The sequence below is a fragment of the Suncus etruscus genome, chromosome 5, assembly GCF_024139225.1.
Source record: "Suncus etruscus isolate mSunEtr1 chromosome 5, mSunEtr1.pri.cur, whole genome shotgun sequence".
Taxonomy (NCBI): Eukaryota; Metazoa; Chordata; class Mammalia; order Eulipotyphla; family Soricidae; genus Suncus; species Suncus etruscus.
Window position 1 is genome coordinate 128,373,472 of NC_064852.1, and position 16,827 is coordinate 128,390,298.

The window sequence follows — 16,827 nt, forward strand, 5'->3', positions numbered from 1 at the left end:
TTATTTTTAAAAAGCTCTTATAGTTGCAAATCATTGTCACATACTTTTTGCCTTATAACTATAAAATCTTTTTAATATAAAAATAATTGTAGAGGAGCTGTATAAATAGTTTAAAGTGAGGGACAAACTCATAGGCTATGAGTTTTGGAGGAGATCCTGATGTCTTCCACCATTACTGAGCCCAAGCAATATCACATCACCAGGAATGACTATTAAAGTGACTGTTTGGCAGCCATGTGCCATAGAGAATGGGTCCTGACCTCCTAAGTACTGATTGGTGGCCTTTCTCCACACAAAACAAAGAAAGAAATAGAAAGAGAGAAAGGAAGGAAGAAAGAAAGGAAGGAAGGAAGGAATGCTTTTTTAAAGCGCCTTAAATGACAATGACAAAGGGTTCATGTGTACAATGTGCCAACACCACACCCTCCACCAGTGTGCATTTCCCTATCCATTGTTTTAGAGTCCCCTCCTATACCTCCCTCTTAGCCCCTGCCCTTGGTAAACTCAAATCTGTAAATACGTTATCAGATTTTGGTGTCTTTAACCATGTATTGTTTCCATACTATATTCCTTTATGTACCATATATAAATGAGATCATTCTTGTGTCTGTCCTCCTCCTCCTGATTGATTCCTATTAACATGACCCCTCCAATTTCATCCATGGAATGCCAAATTGTAAGATTTTAATTTTCTTATAGTTAAGTGTTATTCCATTGTGTTTATATAACAAGGTTTCTTTATCCGGTCATCTGTGTGAGAACAATTTTAAAATGAAAATATAACCTATAATCTCTATTCAAGTTATAACATAATAAACATCCCTATTTTTATGTTTTGCTCTTTAATATATCACATTTTTTGTCATTGGCATCAAATTGTGCAGACTAATTTGTCAGCCTTTCCCACCCAATAATAATCATTATCATGAACATTTTTTGACACAAATTGCCATTTAGCAGCTCATTGTGCCTATCATATTTTACTCAGATTCTCCATAAAGAGTTGGTTTCCCAGACAGGGATAGGAGACCTTATAACTTAGCTCAAACGTTGCTTCTTCCACAAAGAAGTGCTGAGCAGACTCCAAAATAAAGCAGCTTATTTCCTCTTTCCAAAATATTGGTTTAATTCAAAACAGTCTTGAGACCAAAATACACAATGCAGAAAAGGTTTCTGTACTCCTATGTTCATTGTAGCCAGAATTTAGAAACAACTCAACTGTCAATGAACAGATGAGTGGATAAAGAAACTATGGCATATCTACACAGTGGAATACTATGTAGCTGTTAGGGAAAAGGACGTCACAAAATTTGGTTTTACCTAGATAAATATGGAGAGTATTATGATGAGTGAAATGAATCAGAGAGAGAAACAGATATAGAATGATTGTATTTATTTGTGGGATGTTGAAAATAAAACATGATGCTAAATATATGTAAATATATATGTACTTTCATATGATGATAAATATATATAAAACATATATGATAAATAATACCCAAAGAAAATTAAAATGACAGGGTAAGTGCAGTTAAGTCAGAAAAGGGAGCACTGTGACAATAATAATTGAAAATGATCACTCTGGACAAAAACTGAATACTGAAAGGAGTGGTATGCATGACAACCCCCAGTAATAGTATTGCAAACCATGATGCCTAAGAGAAAAAAAATGGGCAGAGACAGACAGACAGACAGACAGGGTAGACAAGAAGGAAACTGAGGAACATGGTGCGGGGAAATGAACATTGCTGAAGGAATGTGTCTTGAACATTGTATGGCTGAAACTGAACCAAAATAAAAAAAAAAAGTAATAGAATACTGAGTTGCCCATTTATCTCAATGAAAGCACTTAAAGTGGTAGCTCATGAAACTGGAAGTTCTTTGCCAATGAATCTTGGTGTCTGTGTCAGATATTCTGGAATGAGAAGACATTTAGTTTATTATTTTAGAAGACAACATTGTGGCCAAGCAAATAACTATAATAAATATAACCAACTTGTGTTTAATAGGTAATGTTTCTAAACATGGTTATTTTCTTTTCCAAAGCAACCAAAGGAAATGAAATCCACCACTGGGAGCAAAGGAAATGAGGTAGGTCAGATTGTCTCCAAGAGAATTGTCTTAGAAAGTAACCCTGTGATTGCTTTTGTCTGTGATGCTCTTAAATTCACCTTTAGAGCTTCCTATAAAGTCAAGTTAATATTTCTCTGATTATATGCAAAGCTGAATCATTATAGACTATATAAGAAGTACAGTAAATGGGACCAGAGAAATAGTACGATGGATAGTACCTTGCATTGTAGTAAACCCAGGTTTACTGTATGGTTCCCCAAACCCTGCCAGAAGTAATTAGTAAGTATATATCTAGGAGGAATCCCTGAGCACCATCAAATGTATCCCCAAACCCAACATTTCCCTAAAATAATAACTATGAATTTGGGGGGTTTTGTTAGTTATCTTTAAGCATCTGCTATTTTTGTTTAGTTGGTTTGGTTTGGATTTTGGGCCACACTCAGACACTCAGGGGTTACTCCTGTCTATGCACTCAGAAATAGCCTCCGGCTTGGGGGACAATATGGGACTTCGGGGGATCAAAACAGATGAGGCTTCCTGATATGAATTTGAAGAGTGCAGGCATTGTATTATCACCTGAAGAAATTATGTATATGCACACACACTCCACTGTGGTCAGTCCTAGGTCAGCCATGTGTGTGCAAGGCAAATGCCCGTCCGCTATGCCACCACTCTGGCCCCTGAGCATCTATTTTGTTTTGTTTTGTTTTTTTTAAGAATTCTGATCATTGTTCTTTGCTACTTGTTACTATTCTATTGGTTATACACACTCATTTCACTTGTGTGTGGTCCTTACTTGTGGCTGAGCTTCTCCAGGTTGCACACTTCACTGTGGTCTTTGCACACCCTTGATCCTGATGTGCTGGAGATGAATGTTTTGTTAAGGCATCAGGGATCCCCAACAACAGATCTGTAGGTTTTGAGGGGGGAGAGTTCCAGGTATCAAAATCAAGATCTCAACTCTTGCAAGGCTCTACCATTAAACTATCTTCAAGTTGTTTAATGTTTTTAAGAGGAGAAAGTAGAAATTGTCTATAACATTATCTTCCTAATTCCAACGACTGTTGGCATTTTAGCACATCACTTCTTCTTCTTCTTCTTCTTCTTCTTCTTCTTCTTCTTCTTCTTCTTCTTCTTCTTCTTCTTCTTCTTCTTCTTCTTCTTCTTCTTCTTCTTCTTCTTTTTTTTCGTTTTTGGGCCACACCCGGCGATGCTCAGGGGTTACTCCTGGCTGTCTGCTCAGAAATAGCTCCTGGCAGGCACGGGGGACCATATGGGACACCGGGATTCGAACCAACCACCTTAGGTCCTGGATCGGTTGCTTGCAAGGCAAACACCGCTGTGCTATCTCTCCGGGCCCATGCACATCACTTCTTATTACCGTAAGCTGCATGGACATGAAGTTTCATAAATCCCACCCAAAAATGGGAAAGTGAACAGTTTTCTAGAATCTTGAATCTTCCTAGAGCTCATGATTGAGCAGTGACATGGAAGGGCATATTTTAGACTTGCCTTGCCCTCCAGTCAGTTCTCCCTGACTATAAACTATTTTAAAATTACTAACATTTTAGACATAAGAATTTTTCATGACCCATCAAATGAAATTCACTAATTAAAAAAATATGATCCTATGATTTGATAGCATTGATGGCTTCTCTTTTTTGTTCCGGAAGTGGGTGTTTTTCTGTGTAAATGGAAGAAAAGTACAAAGTAGTACAACTGGAAATTTACATCTGAGTCAGTAAATGATAGAAGGGTCAAATCCTGGATTGCAAGTGGTCGTGGAGAACAGCTATTTAATTATTAATTATTTAATAGCCCTAGGCTCTAGGAAAATGTCTATGGTCTGTCTACATATTTGAAATGAGAAAACCTGACATACTTGCTCTGACAGTGACTGAACATGTGATTCCCTAGCAAATGGAGAAAAACTACAGATTTCTTTCTAAGAAATCAGGGCAGTGACGTCCAACAGGCTCTGCTCAGAGATGCCACATACATAAAACCATCTCTGTAGTTATGGCTCTCAAGCACTGAGAGTTATTTCTGATGCTGTTGCTATTGATCCAATCTCCTAGCCTGATATTCACAGTTCCCATGAGAAAGATCCTTGAATCATTTGGAAGGGGAAAAAGCACTTTATAAATCCAGCATTCAGCTGCAATCAATCTGACCAACACAAATCCATCACAATGGGTTTAATGCCCTGCATTTTCCTTAGCAAAGTTTCTACATTCACTAGGTTGCATTATAATGATATTTGCCAAGCATCAGAGATGTCCTGAAGGTGATCTAAGCCTTTGTCTCCAGGCACAGTTGGCTTGGGCAGAGGTCCAGACAGATGTAATTGAGGTATCACATGAACAGAGCCTTCGAGTTTAAAAATATTGCAATAACATTAACAATAGTGCAAACCAGTGTCTAAAAGAAATAATGGGAAAGAGAGAGAAAAGAGAGATGGAAGAGCAAGGGGGAAGGGTGGGAAGGAAACTGGGGTCATTGGTGGTAGGAAATGTGCACTGGTGAAAGGTGATGTATATTATATGACTGAAGCCCAATCATGAACAACTTTGTAACTGCAGTATTGAGAGAGAGAGAGAGAGAGAGAGAGAGAGAGAGAGAGAGAGAGAGAGAGAGTATTGCAATAACTGGGGTTGGAATGGGAGTGAGGGAAGTAGTGGTACAGTGGATAGGACGTTTGCCTTGCACTGGGCTGACCCAGATCTGATCCTCAAGCTGATCAACAGTAATTCCAGAGTGCAGAGTCTAGAGTAATCCCTGAGCACTACTAGCTGTGGCCCCAAAACTAAACAAAACAATAACAGAATATTGAAATAAAGGAAAAAGCGTCTTCCCACATATTAAAACCTTTATGTGTTTTTCAGATTTCCCAGTTAAAATTTTAGTGCATTATAATTTTAATCATAAACCCATTTCACTAATATTACTAGCGTTTTGGCCAGAGTTGCAAATAACATTACATTCAATATAATATCTCCAAATAGTATGTATTAAGCCTGACCACCCTAAGAACAATGTTTCTGAATGTCTCTTGGGTAAACAAATCAAATAGAAATCTAAAAAAGCTCCACTCCTCTGGACATTATTACCTTCATTAATGTAAAAAATAAAAATCAATATCTTTACTTGGGTTTCCCTAGAGACAAAAATCTTAACTAATCATCCTAACTAAAATCATATAAATATCTAGTTATCTAAGTCTTAATTAAATCAACTATATTATTAGGTCTATTCATGATTTTATTTCTTTCCCTTCTTCCTCAAAGCTTGCTAGTACAGGAAAATTTTGTTTTAAGCTGTTCTTTGAGCTCCCCCTGTTGATTGAATATGAATATGACTTCTGGCTCCATTTCGAAGAAAGCAGTAGAGCTATAGAAATGTTATCCAAAAAAGGTGAAAGTGAGCCAGGAAGATGAACCAAGGAATTTGAAGACTGATCAACAGTAGTAGTAGTCGAAGGAAAGGCAGGAAAGAGCTGAGGGGAACATTTGGCTATCAAGTGGAATTTGCAAAGTGAGTCATGAGGAGTCTAGTAATCAAGATTTTAGAAAAACAGGAGGCTAGGATGGCATGATTTCATTTTCAAATTTCCAAGTTACTTTTCTGCAAGCACCTTTGGCAGGAGTTCATTTCTTTATAATGTATGAAGATTGGAGAAATAGAATAAGGCTAAGTACCTCCTTGCTTTGCATCCTACCCACTTGGTTCAAATTCTTGGCACCAAATGTGTTTTCCCCCCAGCATCCCTAGGGGTCAGTACTGAGCAGAGAGCCCCGAACAGCCACTGAACACCACTGGGTGTGGCCCCCAAAATCAAAAGCAGATAGATATGTGATAAAAAACTTTTGTATGGTGCTTACTGTATCCTGGGCACTGAGAACTTCCCTGGCATTGATTTACATAATTCTTGCAAAAATACTTTGAAGGGCAGGAGTGGATAGCACAGCGGGTAGGACATTTGCCTTGTGCACAGCCAACCCGGGTTCAATCCCTGACATCCCATATGGTCCCCCCGAGCCTGCTAGGAGTGATTTCTGAGAGCAGATCCAGTAATAACCCCTGAACGTTGTTGAATGTGGCTGAAAAACTTTAATATATATATATATATACACACATATATATATATATATATATATATATATACACTTTGAAATAGATACTATTGATATCATTTCAGTTGGAGAAACTGTGTCCCAGAGTGGTAGAACTGTGGCTGTCTGATGCTCTGTTCATGCACTTGACTTAAGGGTCATTCGGCCATAAGGAGGATCACAACGCTTCTTTTCTCTGGTAGGGGGGGCACCACAGATTTGTACATCTTTCACCTAACATACTACCTACCCAATCAGAAATCCCTAAGCTACTGAAGAGACTAGAAGGAATATTCTTAGAACATGGTTACAATAGCATTGACATTTATGGCTTTGATGAACAAAATTATTGTACCACACCAGCCCTGAAGTGCTAAGATCCTCTAGTATAGAATGGTCAGAATTTCCCACTGCCCTCACCCCACCCCACTCCTCCACCCATACACTACTGGTAATCTGAGTTTTGTGGTCCAAGGACAAATTTTTGTTTTTGTAAGTCATGCTCAGATAACACTGTTGACCTCTCCCTTAGCTGTGTGTACATTAGTTGGGTTGTGAAGATTACATCAGGCTTTGAGTGGAAATAACACCTTCTTGGGATTTGCCTCTTACTGGCAGGTGGCATTTTGCAAGTCACTGAATTACACTAGCTCCCAATTTCCTTGCCTCTCAAATGGGTTTAATGTTAATATGCCCTTGCTAGAATTACTAAAGTATTCCTATGAGATAGATTATTCAAGTTTCTGGAAAGTGCTGTGACGTTATCTGCTATCGAATTTAGCTTCTGACAATCCCCTCTATTCAGAAAACATCCTTATACATGAGGAGGTCATGACTAAGATGGTATATAAAGTGACCACAGACTCTTGATGTCTAGTATTATGCTGGAAATATAGCCCTTTAAGGGACCCTCAGCATCTCTTTCTTTAGGTTCTAAATCTCTGAAACCTCAGATTACCAGCTTTGTTGCCCTATTGATGGGATTGTTGTCCATCTAGACTTCTTACTCCCATCATGCCCTATCCACATTACATGTTCATAGACACATGCACACATTCATATACACATATAGACACACTGGGCTCTGCTTTTGTTGTTGTGAGCACTTAAATTAAGTCCCTGTTAATGATCATAAAGCCCCCATGATAGTTTCCTGAAGGTTGCTGTTCCAAATAGGCAGCACCAGCCATCATCTAAGAAGTGGCTTGCCATGGTGAGGTAGGAAAAGTGTTAGAAAATTGGCAAAGGACACATGCGGCACTGTTGTCAGATACCTTAGAAAAGGCCACATGTCCTTATCTACCACCCTTTTGACCAGGACAGCTCTGATTTTTTTAATTTACACAATGGAGACCTTTTGGAAAACTTACATCATGATTAAGGTCTAAAGTTTTTCTTTCAAAGTCTTTAAAAACCATTGGATACTGCAATCTCTGTAGTTCTTTTTCACTGTGATTCATTCTATCAGCAAATATGCAACATAAAGGGTCCTATACGTTTCAAAAAGTAAATGTAAAGAATTTTCTTTGGCATTTCACAGCATGCCTAGAGAAATCCATGAACGTGTCAATCACATAATAAAGAGCATCAGCTACTTACTGCCTTCTCCTGTCTCTCTTGTACTTCCTTTAGAAGAATGAGAATGAAGAAATGATTCCCAGAGTAGCAAGTGGCCCAATTTTGAAGGCATTGGTGTATCCTGGTAGAATAAACATTCGCAGCCTTTCTGGGAGGGCCTTATCTGACAGGGCTTCATCAGAGACTGATTGTTGAAAGAGGGAAACTATTTGGATAAGGATGCAAAAATTGCAGTTTGCTCTTAGTCACTGATAAATGACCGTTTTAGCCACAGACTGAGGTGCTAGGTAATTTTGTTTATGTGGTGGAAGTTCATGAAGCACAAAGAAGCTATTAGTAAAGCCTGGGTGGCTTGAGTTTCATTTAACAAAATAGCCAAACAGATGTTCTTTCAAGGTTCAGTGTTCCCAAACACTGGTACTCTGATCACACTCCAATTCACCCAAGCATTTTCACAGGAAGTTGATTTCCTCCTGCACTAATTTTCCTCCTGCCATGAGATATTGAGAGAGAGAGAAAGAGAGGGGGGGGGAGGGAGGGAGAGAGGGAGGGAGGGAGTGGGAAGGAGGGAAGAAGGAAGGGAAGGAGGGAGGGAGGGAGGGAGGGAGGGAGGGAGGGAGGGAGGGAGGGAGGGAAGAGGAAGAGACAAAGAGAGATGCACAGAGAGATGGAGAGGAAAAAGGAAGGCAAGAGAATAAGAATAACACTAAAGGATAAAATCTATTTAGCCAGTACCCTCTGCCATACAATAGTGTGTTTTCTGGGTTCAGAATTGTCATTTCACATTCTGTGTATAATGATTCCACTGATTTTGTGACTGAGGGTGCTTTCGTGGGATTCTATTATTATTTTTCCTCTTAATATTATTTCCCAACAACTACCCTAGTGCCTAATAGACAGCTACTCAATAAATATTCATTGGGTGACAGAGTACTGACTTGGCTTTCTATTCCACAGCATTTTCCATGTTCGACATTGTCATCGATTAAGTTTGTTGGTCAAGAGATGAGAAATTTTAGTGACAATCACACCTATCCCAGTCATTTTCCTAAAAAGGGTTTTCTTTCAAATAAAAATTCGCAACCACTTGCTATCAATATATTCTAGGCTTTGGGGCCAGAGAGATAGCATGGTAGTAGGGCATTTGCCTTGCATGCAGAAGGACGGTGGTTTGAATCCCGGCATTCCATATGGTTTTCTGAGCCTGCCAGGAGCAATTTCTGAGCATAGAGCCAGGAGTAATCCTTGAGCGCTGCTGGGTGTGACCCAAAACCAAAATAAATAAATTATATATATATATATATATATATATATATATATATATATATATATATATATATATATATATATATATATATTCTAGGCTTCCAGGAACTTAATCAGAGGTTGAAAAAAGACTATGGTAATACCTAGATCTACCTTTTATTTCCATTAAGCAATGCATTTCTTGTCTAGGTAGAGCCCTGGTTAGGTTAGAGAGTTTTCAAGTTTTGTTCCTTTTTTAAATTTTTTTTGTTTGTTTTGGTTAATTTGAGCCAAACCCAGCTATGCTCAGAGCTTCCTCTTGGCTCTGTGTTCAGGGATCACTTCTGGTGGGCAGTTTCTTAGATTATCCAATGGATACTTTTCCTTAGAATTCCTTAGAATCCATTCCAAGTTCTAATATGGAGTGTTATATAATTTAAATATCATTCATGTCAGTACTTAAATCCATAATCTACATCCAGATATTTAGAATAACTTTTAATGACTCTCCTTTATTACCTGTATACGTTTCTTGTTGATGGTATGGGCCCTGAGATTGAAAACTTTCTTAGTCTCTGGTCTATACTGTGCTAACAAATAGCCCAAACAATAAATACTGCGGATGTTCATAGCAGTCCTGACTGATGCTGCTGGCTTTAGTTAATAGTGCCCTGAAGGGTCCTGGCTCTGACAATGGAGCCTGGTTTCTCCTACGATTCTAAGTGTGCTGTTTAGAGACCACTGTCACTGATGCTCTAATGAAAGATTGAAGGAAATGATACTAATGACCAAACCATCTATATACTGAATCATATAAGTAAACTAAAGGAAGATGGCACCTCCTATTTAGAAAGTTTCCCTTTAGCTGTCCATCAGCTCAGATAAGTGTGAGCTGGAGATGCAGTGTCCCCAGAGTCCAGGAGGGGACAGTACCTCAAGCCCACCTCCAAATCCTCCATAGGCTTCCTCCTGGGATCTTCTCTTTCAAGCACAGATGCCCCCGTTAGTGCAAATGTCTCCAGTGTTTTAACATGAAAACATGGAACGTTACAGCACTAATACAGATAACATTCTATGATTAATATATATGCACTAGCAGAATTTCCTGAGGGTCCCACTTGTTCTGGAAGACCCCTCACAAAGATGGTTGAGGGCTGGGGGAGTGGCCCAGGCTCATGGTCCACTTGAACTTTGAGGTGTTCAGAGCTGGACAATTAGGTCACGTGAAAACTCGGATGTCATGGCAGAGGGCCAGGACATATCCCAGCAATGTATTAACATGATTTATGATGGTTCACTGTTTAGACATATGGTGTGTGAGTCTCCATCTGTATACCTACCTCAAATCTCTTGAATGTTCTGCACAGTCCTGTCTTATTAATCTCAGTGCTGTTGAGGTGGACAAGACTGAGAAGTACACCAGTACTGAACACAAGGAACTGTGAAGTCTTCCCTTGTTTCAGTGCTTTGCACTCCCCCCATTGATCATGCAAAAGATTCCAATTATTTAAAAAAAATACTTTTAATTTTTATTCAACTTGGTACCTAATCCCAAATCAACTTCTTCATCTTATCTCAAAGAATCTTTTATATATTCCATATATATTTTATATATTTCAATCTAGGGTCTGGAAAACTTGCTATTTGGAGCTTGATGTACTGGGAGTCATTTTAGTAGTGCTCAAAGGAATTTTTCTTTGTTTTGGGGTCACACCTGGTGGCGTTCAGGGGCTGCTCCTGGCAAGCTCGGGGATTTGAACCACCAAAGGGAATTTTCAAGCAGAAGTTTTGTTTACTTGAGTTTTTATGAACTTAGTAAGAAATCCCCTGTAATGAGTTATGCTTTCTGCTAACAGTGGGGGCGCTATATGAAAGAGAATGTTTTCTTACTTTAAAAAATGATTTTTAGAGGGAATTTTAATTGCTTTTCTCTGTTTACATTTCGTTATTGTTTGGAAGCCAACACCCACAGCACTTAGGGCTTATTCCTGGCTCTGCTCAGGGATGCTATAGGCTGCCAGAATCAAACTGATGTCACAAGTGTTTAACCCACTGTACTTCCTAGTTCTCCAGCCCCAAATTCCCTACATTCTTCTGAGTAACACATGCTAAGTTTAATGTCCCTCATTATCAAGTGTCCTCATCTCACTGTATTCCAATCATCAGATTGAAACCACTTTTTATTGCTTCTCACTTAATACAGATAGATTTTACTTGTTACTAACACACAACTTGTTATTAGGACTCTTTCCCCACCTACTTTCCTACTCTAGATCATTTCACATTTGTTTACATTGTTTAAATATTGATATCATCTAAGTTTTCTACAGCCCCTATGGGACTATGCACAACGTGGCTGATCAGCCGATCTACATTGAGAAAAATTCTCTCTCTCCCCCCTCTCCTTCTCTCTCCCTCCTCCCTCCTTCCCTCCCACCTTTTCTCTCTCTCTCTCTCTCTCTCTCTCTCTCTCTCTCTCTCTCTCTCTCTCTCTCACTCTCTCTCTCTCATCATACACACCTTCCACATTCTACCACTCTTTCCCAAATTTCCTTACAGCCCCATCCTCTCCTCCACTTTTTTTTTGTTCTGTTTTTTGTTTTTTGGGGCCACACCCAATGACACTCAGGGGTTACTCTTGGCTATGCGCTCAGAAATCGCTCCTGGCTTGGGGGACTATATGGGATGCCGGGGGATCGAACCACGGTCAGTCCTAAGTTGCACCGGCAAGGCAGACACCTTACCCCTTGTGCTACTTTTGAGGCACAGAAATGGAGGAAGGGAGCAAAGGAAAATTGGTTTTTCATCAACCCTATTTAGCCTGAAGAAAACCTTTCCTTCTTTTCTTTCATTTCTTTTCTTTCTTTGTCTTTCTCTTTCCCTTTCTTCCCCTTCTTTCCTTCTTTTTGTTCTCTTTCTCTCCCTTGTAGAGTCCATATCAATCAGGCCTTAGGATCATAATTAGCAGTGCCGGGGATGGAAAAAGTGCTCATGTGTTCCAGGATTTGAAATCAGACACTCACATATACTGTGCATGTATTCCACCACTTGAGCCAAACCATGACCCCATGGCCTTATTTTTAAATAAATGTATTACTATGCTGACTTGTTTTTGTTATACTTATGCCTATATGATTTTCTTTTATTAAAAGCTGTTTTTTGTGTGTGTGTGTGTGTGTTTTTTGGGTCACACCCGGCAGTGCTCAGAGATTATTCCTGGCTCCAGGCTCAGAAATTGTTCCTGGCAGGCACGGGGGACCATATGGGACGCCGGGATTCGAACCGATGACCTCCTGCATGAAAGGCAAACGCCTTACCTCCATGCTATCTCTCCGGCCCCTAAAAGCTGTTTTTAAAGGCTAATATTCAAATGTTAGAAATAATGATTTCTCTGGTTTTCAAGTGATGAAAGTATGCTGGAATTTTAAAATTCAGGAAATGTGTTTAGTGGACTTAAGAGCATTTTGTTTGTGAACATAAAGATTTGTCTCTTTATAAGAAATATATATAACTTTTAAAAGTAATAAGGAAATATATTCCATAACAGGATGTATTAGGGACATTTACTTGAATTTCTAAGTTTCTTAGACATTTACAATTGTGATAATGAATAGAAATACAGATAGCAAGTTTTAAGACTTATAATAAAATAATCCATTTCTTGTTCCCTAGGGCTGTCACATGGTGACTGAAGAGCTTCATTCCATAACCTTTGAGACACAGATCTGCCTCTATGGCCTGACTATAGATTTGGAGGTATGTCTTGTAAGGAATATCTCTCCTTACTAATAATATTTACAGAAGGTGGACACTATGAAAACTCATTTTTTTCTAGATCTTAGTACCTGTTTTATTGTTTTTATTTTCATTTAGAAAATCAAAAATCTCTATTCACTAATCAACATTTAACTATTCTGGGTAAACATAAATGATAAAATCTCCTGAGATTAATTATCTCAATATAGATTAAGTAAGTGTATGTGTTTTTGTTATTTGTTAATTTATTGTTTTCCTAAGTCATGGAAGTCAAGTGAAAATTACAGTGAAAATCCAAGAGAAATAAGAATCCTTGAACCATAGCATCTTATATAAAGCTATCTTTTAAAAAATTAACTTATACATAAAGTTGCTTTATCAGGAATATTTTTCTAATGTAATGAGCAAAGAACCAAATTATAGAAACATAAACAGGGCCTAGAAAGATAGTACATGGGTATAGTGCTTACTTTGCATGCAATCAACCTGGGTTTGATCCCTGACATTCCATATGGTCCCCCAAGCACTGCAGGAGTGATCCCTGAGCACAGAGCAAGGAGTAAGTTCTGAGCACTGCCATGTGTGCCCCCCAAAACAAACAAAATAGAAATATTAACAGTACATTGTTCTGATCATTTTATAAGTCACTTCTCACCATCTTATAAATCACCATAGAACTCAAAGGAATAAAGAACTCTAGGGAAGAATTTTTTAAAAGAATATAGGGGGATTAAAGTTGATTGTGATTGACTATGAACTCCTTGAAGGCCGTAGAATGTGGCACATTTATCCAGGCCTAACACAGTGCGTGCTTACAGATTAGAGGCTTAACATTAATTCAATAAGTGAGCAAGAAAGTGCATGAGGGAACAGTTTATACATCTTGAATGTGGCTCAGTTGGTGGGATATATTGCTTTAGAGCTCTGCTTTTTGCTCTTTATCTTAATGAGTATGTACACATGTTTATCAAATATTACCTATATTACCCTCTTTTATCTCTTTTCCCTAAGCTTCTACTTTCATGAATTAATAATTGCCTTTCCTGGACATTTTATTACCCACAACAATCAAATCACTATGATTGAAAAGGAACTGTTATGAGTTGATGATCTCCCTGGCTATATGTTTGTGAATGTGTGTTTATAATAAGTAGAAAATTACAGTTCCAAGAGTACTAAGTGGAGTTGTACAACAGAAGGGTACAAATGAGTTGTACTCATTTCTGGTACTGACTTTAATTAGATGTTCGAGCCCAGTTTGAAAATAGAAACTCAATCCAGAGGTAAATTTAAAATGCAATTATTTTCATGTAACATACAAAGGTAGCAGTTGCTAAATCAATACAATCTCTAATTTGTTGAATTTTGAAAAGCAGGTGATAAAAAATTTACATAAGCATTAAAGATATTGAAGAAATGACCGAGCATTCAGAAATTAGTTTCTTCCCTCCCTCATATTTGCTTAGAAAGTTTTTTGACTGACTCATATTTGCTTAGAAAGTTTCAAGTTATTTTCATAACCAGTGCACAATAAATACCAGGATTGGAAGAGTGTCCTCTTCACTAAATGGGATAGAATACATAGAATAAACATTAAGGCAATAAATGTAATTAATGTGTTTGCATTCATGTATTCAAACTAGACCAGCTCCTTACCAGTGGTGATGATTTCCAATGTCAGCCAGTTACCGAATGCATGGGCATCCATCATCTGGTACAATGTGTCAACCAGTGATTCCCAGGTAGGATTTCTATCCCCATCTCTCCTACCTTGTCAACAAAATTCATCTGCACCAAAATATATAGAAATATAAAGATGTGGGCCCGGAGAGATAGCACAGCGGTGTTTGCCTTGCAAGCAGCCGATCCAGAACCAAAGGTGGTTGGTTCGAATCCCGGTGTCCCATATGGTCCCCTGTGCCTGCCAGGAGCTATTTCTGAGAACACAGCCAGGAGTAACCCCTGAGCACCACCGTGTGTGGCCCAAAAACCCAAAAAATAAATAAATAAATAAATATAAAGATGTACATACACACAAATGCACAAATATTTCAGCACCTATATGTGAGTTGTCTTATTCCAGAATGCCAATATTTCTAGTTGTATGAGTCTTATCTAATGCCATATATAAAATAATGTTCTAGGGCTAAAGATAATATAATGGGTAATCACTTGCCTTGCATACCATCTAACCCAGATTCAACCTCCAGCACCACAGGAATGATCCCTGAGCACAGAACCAGGTGTGAGCTCTGAATACCACCAGATGTAATTTCAACATATCCCCCAACAAATAAATTAATATATACAAGTAATGTAATATAGTCTATGTATTTTGGCCCTAAAATATTCTCACTAGTTCAAGTGATAAGTACTTGTTTTACCTGAGAATCTGGTTCCCTCCTCGAAAACTCTGTTGTTATCCTCTGTGTCCTCTGATTGGCTGCGAGGAGACTCTATGCCCCCTGAGTTTGATGTGACTGTTGAGCTGACCTTCATAACTGCCTTTCACCTCCTCTATAATAGTCTCAGTTTGGTATCCAAAGAGCTAACCAGATTATTCATCCTTCTTACCTAACATATTCTGAGAGCACCAGATGATTAAGTAGATTATGAATGTAATTCATGCTAGGAGCCAGGAATATGGTCCAACGGTAGAACCTGAGCCTGGCTGAGTTTGATTCCTGGCACTGAACGCTGTTGGAGTCATCCTGGTGACTCCAGACATTGCAGGGTCTGGCACCCAAACCTAAAGGCAGCATCTCAGGGGAGTGACCAGCCTTCCCTCTTCCTCTCAGCATTTCTAGGTGTGGCATCTGCCATACTGATAAAAAGAAAGAAAAGAAATTTAATCCATTCTAGATTCAAGTTGGGTTCTAATGCCATCTGCTGGTTATTTAAGACACTGATCAGAAATGGACTTGAAGTTATAAAAGAAGTAGAAAGTGCATGCTCTTATAAGACAACCAGGACTATAACAATCTATACTTGAAATGGACCTGTTACACTGGCAGGCCAGGGGGCTAAGGGTGGAGGTATGGTATGCACGCTGGGAACTTTGGGAAAGGGAGGTTAATACTAGAGGTGGGAATGGCCCTAATTCATTGCTACTATGCTGGAAATCCAACCATGAAGGACTTGTAATTCACAGTGGTTTCAATAAAAAGAAAAAGACAACCAGGAGAAGGACAGAGGCAGGAACCTTTCATGTGGTTCCAAGGGCTGGAGCAGCATAGAAGCAATCACAGAAAATGAGTAAGAAGAATTCCTTGGACATTACTAGATGTGTCTCAAAAATCTCCTTTTTTTTTAATTTTATTGATTGTGGGGCTGGAGAGATAGCATGGAGATAAGGCATTTGCCTGGCATGCAGAAGGATGGTGGTTCAAATCCCGGCATCCCATATGGTCTCCCAAGCCTGCCAGGAGCAATTTCTGAGCGTAGAGCCAGGAGTGACCCCTGAGCACTGCTGGGTGTGACCCAAAAACCAAAAAAAAAAAAAATGTATTGATTGATTGATTTCTGGGTCACACTCAGCAGTACTCAGGGGCCACTCTTGGCTCAGCACTCAGAAATCACCCCTGGCAGGCTGGGGGACCATATGGGATGCCAGAAATCGAACCAGTTCCCTCACGGGTCGGCCATATGCAAGGCAAATGCCCTACTGCTGTGCTATCACTCCGGCCCCTCAAAATCTTCTTCCCACCAAAAATAGAAAAGAGATCATCAGGAAATGGAGTAACAATAATAATACAAAAAGAGTCAGCACTTTCCTTGAGGTCTCTAGCAAAACCTCTGCATTGTCTGGGAAACCACCCAGGACTAGAGAAACTAGGTCAGAGGTAAACAACAAAATCTCTTCTCACTGTAAAGCAAATGTTCTCTCCAAAGGGAAGAGTTATTTCAGCTTATCTCCTACCAATCAGAAGGGACATAATGAATTGATGTGGTAGATTCATCCCCTTGTACTGATATTTGGAGGCAGCATGAAAACATGACTTAGTTCTATTCCTTCTCAGGTGCCTGGGCTTCTAGTACAAATGAACTGCAGTGAGAGACCTCA

General features: G+C 39.0%; 1 protein-coding gene across 1 annotated transcript in view; it reads left to right on the forward strand.

Moving 5' to 3' along the window:
• The window catches only part of STAT4 (signal transducer and activator of transcription 4), a 147,074-nt gene that overhangs the window by 114,313 nt on the left and 15,934 nt on the right, over window positions 1-16,827 (forward strand). Inside the window, exons 13-15 of the mRNA XM_049773207.1 lie at window positions 2,047-2,091; window positions 12,681-12,764; window positions 14,408-14,506. Coding sequence (XP_049629164.1) covers window positions 2,047-2,091; window positions 12,681-12,764; window positions 14,408-14,506 — 228 coding nt within the window. The remainder of the gene's footprint in view (window positions 1-2,046; window positions 2,092-12,680; window positions 12,765-14,407; window positions 14,507-16,827) is intronic.